Source organism: Vigna unguiculata, chromosome 6 (assembly GCF_004118075.2).
Source record: "Vigna unguiculata cultivar IT97K-499-35 chromosome 6, ASM411807v1, whole genome shotgun sequence".
Taxonomy (NCBI): domain Eukaryota; kingdom Viridiplantae; phylum Streptophyta; class Magnoliopsida; order Fabales; family Fabaceae; genus Vigna; species Vigna unguiculata.
Genome location: NC_040284.1, coordinates 19,766,575 through 19,771,272, shown reverse-complemented (window position 1 = coordinate 19,771,272; position 4,698 = coordinate 19,766,575). Strand labels below are relative to the sequence as shown.

The 4,698-nt window shown below is 28.6% G+C and overlaps 1 protein-coding gene across 1 annotated transcript; it reads left to right on the top strand.

Moving 5' to 3' along the window:
• Positions 1–2,285: 2,285 nt before the first annotated feature.
• Positions 2,286–3,742, top strand: LOC114188959 (protein STRICTOSIDINE SYNTHASE-LIKE 11-like). The gene is made up of 3 exons (XM_028077641.1): positions 2,286–2,550; positions 2,801–3,091; positions 3,185–3,742. Exons 1-3 carry the CDS (start codon positions 2,309–2,311, stop codon positions 3,675–3,677), a joined length of 1,026 nt encoding a protein of 341 aa, XP_027933442.1. The 5' UTR covers positions 2,286–2,308; the 3' UTR covers positions 3,678–3,742.
• The last annotated feature ends 956 nt before the right edge of the window (positions 3,743–4,698 follow it).

The window sequence follows — 4,698 nt, the reverse complement described above, 5'->3', positions numbered from 1 at the left end:
TTTTCATTTATAAGAAATAATAAGTATTATTGTTGTCTGTGATGGAACTTGAACAAAAATTATAGGGGTGTCAAATTAGATTTTTTATATATGAATTATTTTTTCTAATTAAATAAAAATACTCTTCATTTCTTCTGTTTAAACCATCTGCATTTTCCAATTTATAATATTTCTAATTCATTGAATTAAGATAATAGGAAATTTTAATCTCTACTCTAATTCAAGGCTATTCAACTAATTCATTTTGTGCAGCATGATTCATACTACAACCCAAGCTACATTCATAAAATTTTACAAATTTTACCATATATAACCGAAAACAAAAAAATTCTAAATTTTATAATTTAGGTTATAATAATTTCGGAATAAATATAAATAGAGTTCGTGTCAATTTTATTAAAGAACCCCACAATCATAATTATGCATACTAATTTGGAAAAAAATCTTAATTTGAGAGAAATATCATAATAGTTGAATCATAAATACATAAATCATAATAAGATACTAACATCGATTCACGAGAGATTTGGTACATCTTTAATCTTTTATTTTCTAATCTATCTCTTTACCTTTCTTTTTACTCTCATTCTTCCTTAATGATTTATTGTAATAGAACCTTGCAAATAGTGACAAAACCCTACTATCTTTTATTAACCGATGTTCATCAAATTGATTTTTATTTTATTTTTTAAACAAAAAATTTATATATATATATATATATATATATATATATATATATATAATAGGTGATACCATAAATTTTTTTATTAAATTTAATATAAATAAAATAATAATAAGTAAATAAAATTTAAAAAAATATATATAATATATAAAAAAAATAAAATTTAAAACTTTGGAGGAGCCATAACTCCCTCGATCATAACAATGGTCTAACATTGATGGTTGTATATTTGTATTACTAATTAATAATGATTATTCTCCTTCAGTCTTATTTATTTTAGATGCAAATGCAATATTTAGTATATTTTTCATAAGGATCTTATATCTAAAGAAGAAAATTAAAAATATTGAAAATTTATGGTTAATGAAGTTATAGGACAACCATATTAACCAGGATTAATTCTTTTTAAAGATAAATGAAATTCATTCTTGTTAAAAAAAAACTTTAAAATAATGAACGTAGTTCTTTTATTAACCTGATTATATGTTAATTTTTTTTTATATGCCAATCATATTTATTAATTGATTTTGTAATGAAAATATATCAACTTGTATAAATAACTTAAATGATAGTATAAAATGTATTTGATACATCAAAATAATGTGAGAACATGTAAAATCATGTAAACATCTTAAATGTTATCATAAAATACATTTGCATTTAATGTGTCAAAAAAATTTAACATAATTAAATTAAAATAACTTTATTTATTATTTTCTAAATTTTAAGATCAAAATATAAAGTTTGGAAGAATTTAAATTTCACGTCAAACTAAACTTATATTTAACCTAATTAGTTATGATACATGATGTTTCATTTTAATATTGTAAATGTAAAAGAATAATTAAAAAGAGTGATTATTACATGGGATTAACTAAGTTTTCTTACCAGAGATTAGTTATCGTGAAAGTTCCAAATATTTTGGACTAATAATATAGTTAAAAATATTTTAAAAAATATTGTCCCTCCATTCTTATATATAAGACCCTTTTAACCAATTCAAATCAATTAAGAATGTTACCAATTAATTGAAAACAATAATAAATTGGTTCTGTGCATTGTGGTTTCAAAATCACTCGTACCATATTTAAAGCTATAAAACACTTGAGGCAGAATTTATATTTGTTCTCATATGGAACAGAATTCATCACAAAAATATTAAACTTCGAGGAAAATATGTATGTATGGCTTTGAGACACATAGAAGAAGAAGATCAAATGATGTCATGAACACAGTGAGATAAAAGTTTAACAAGAAAAACAATTTTCATGAGCCACACAACACGAGAAAAACAAAGTTCGTTGAGAACAAAGTTTCGAGGTTTCACAACAAAACTACAAAACTAACAATCCATCTTTATTTCCTACCCATGCTGCAAATTCACATTTTCATGCAAAAACTACACATAGAATGTTACTTTTCCCAATACTGAATCCATTCCCTCAGGAAACTGAACGTTTATGACAGATTGGTGTTCCTAAATTCTCTGCTTTTTTTACCGACATTGTTACAAACTCAGGTTCTTCACGTTTCTCTTACATTGCACACATACACACAAGCCTATAAATACCACCACTGAATCCTGTTCAGTGTCATACATTGATAAAACATCATTAGCATAGCAATATGTTGTCTAACATCACAATGGTTATCACTTTCTCTGCAATTTTCATGACATTCCTTCTGTGTTCACCATCAGTGGCTGTAATGCTGTCAAGGTTACCACTACCGTCACCACTCACAGGCCCTGAATCTGTAGCATTTAATCGAAACGGTGAAGGGCCATTTGTTGGTGTTTCAGATGGAAGAATTCTCAAATACATTGGTCCAAGGGGATTCCAGGAATATGGCTACACTTCACCAACCAGGTAAACTTCACACATCGATATTAAAAATTGAACTTTTAATTCTAACTCAATTTTACAACACGAGTTAAAACCTGTCTATAAGATGAGATTTGCAGCTACTTTTGTATATTTGTATACTATAAATCTGTTTTATAAATATGGAATCTTAGTCTCAATGAACACAGTTAAGTATTGTAATTTGTAACACTAACTCTGACATTATGTGAAGATCATCCTATGTTTTTGATGTTGGTTTGGTGGTCGAATTCAGGAACAAGACATTGTGTGATGGGCTTGCTGATTTCTCAGAACTCCAAGCAGAATGTGGAAGACCTTTAGGATTACGTTTCAACCATCAAACAAACGACCTATACGCAGCAGATGCTTATTTTGGGCTTGTGAAGATTGGACCCAAAGGAGGAGCACCCATTCAAATTTTCAAATCTCTTCGACCACAAGAGAATCATGGCAACTTTACTTTTGAGTTTCTCGATGGAATTGACATTGATGTGGACACCGGAATCATTTATCTAACCCAAGCTAGTGCTAACTTCCGATTCAGGTAAATTAAGGAGCCACTTTTCCTTCTTTTTTTTAATCACAAATGTTAAAATCGTTAATATTTTGTTAACAAAAGTGAGATTTTTTCTTTCAGGGATGCTAGGGCACTAGAAAACAGTAGAGATCAATCTGGGACGTTATTCTCAGTAGACCCAAAAACGAATGAAACAAGAGTTTTGATTAGGGGTCTTGCTCTGGCAGCTGGGGTTGCAGTGAGCAGAGATGGAGCATTTGTTCTTGTGAGTGAATATCTGGCAAATAGGATCCGAAGGTTTTGGCTGAAAGGACCAAGAGCAAATTCTTCTGAACTATTCTTGCAACTGAGAGGAAGACCAGACAACATTAGGAGGAACTCAAGGGGTGAATTCTGGGTTGCAGTGAATGATGTTTTAGGGCCAAATCCACCTTCAAGGCCTGTTATTATACCTAGAGGACTCCGAATAGAACAGAACGGTGTAGTTTCACGGATTGTGTCTCTTGTTGGAGAGTTAGGAAGTGAGAGCGTGAGTGAGGTTCATGAACATAATGGGACACTCTATTCTGGCTCCTTGCATGCTCCTTATGTTTCCGTTTCTACTATCTTTTAGTTTTTCTGTGGGAACTTTCATCCACACCAATAAATAAAAATTATCCAACCCTACTTTCTGTTTTACTCTTTATTTTTTTTTTATACATATATTCTTTTCATGTTTTCATTAACTAATAATGGCTTTGTGAATACGCATAGGGATGCATGGGTGAAATAATAAATGTTTCTTAAAGGAAAAATTATACAAATAATACAAAAATTAAATATAAATATTGGCATAACTTTTATTTAGTATGGTGTTTTTTTAATATTCAACTTTATGGATATTTTGATAACTATATAATAATATAATGTCTTAAAAACGAAGCGAAATGACTCAAATTTAAATATATAATATTTGTTCATCTTGTGTATGCTTATAAAGAGTGGTGTATTTATACATTTTTATCTAACTAAACATAGTTTATTAAATATATAAAATTAAGGATAGAAAATAATTTTTTTCAAATACTTAATAATAATTTTAACAAAATTAACCTTTACACCTTATAAGAGACCTTAACTTTTGCTCTTTATATAGAAGGTGATTGGTTATTACATCCCATCAATTTCCTTGTGTACTCTTATGAAAAACATTCAAATAAAATACGAAAAGAATTATTTCCCGAAAGGTTTTCCGAAAAATATTTCATATGTTCCAAAAAGCTTTTTTCGTAACACATTTCATATAGGGTTATTTTGGAAAATTCTTTCCGAAAGTTATTATATAGATTCTGGAGCCCCTTTTACAAATAATTTTCAAAATGGATAGGATGGAAAAACTTGATAGGGGTGCAAAAAGCAATTACCTATCTACAATTACAAAATTACAATGTGCAAAAGATAAAAGAGAAAGAAAAGGGATTTCTTCTACATCTCCAAAATTTTCAAATATTCCAAAAATACCTTTTGACGATTTGAACGAAGCCACTAGATCACATTCCCAAAATTGTTTATGGAAGTTGACTTCCGATAAAGAATACTTCCAAAAATCAAAATATATAATCGGAAGTCAACTTCTGAAAATCAAAATATAACCA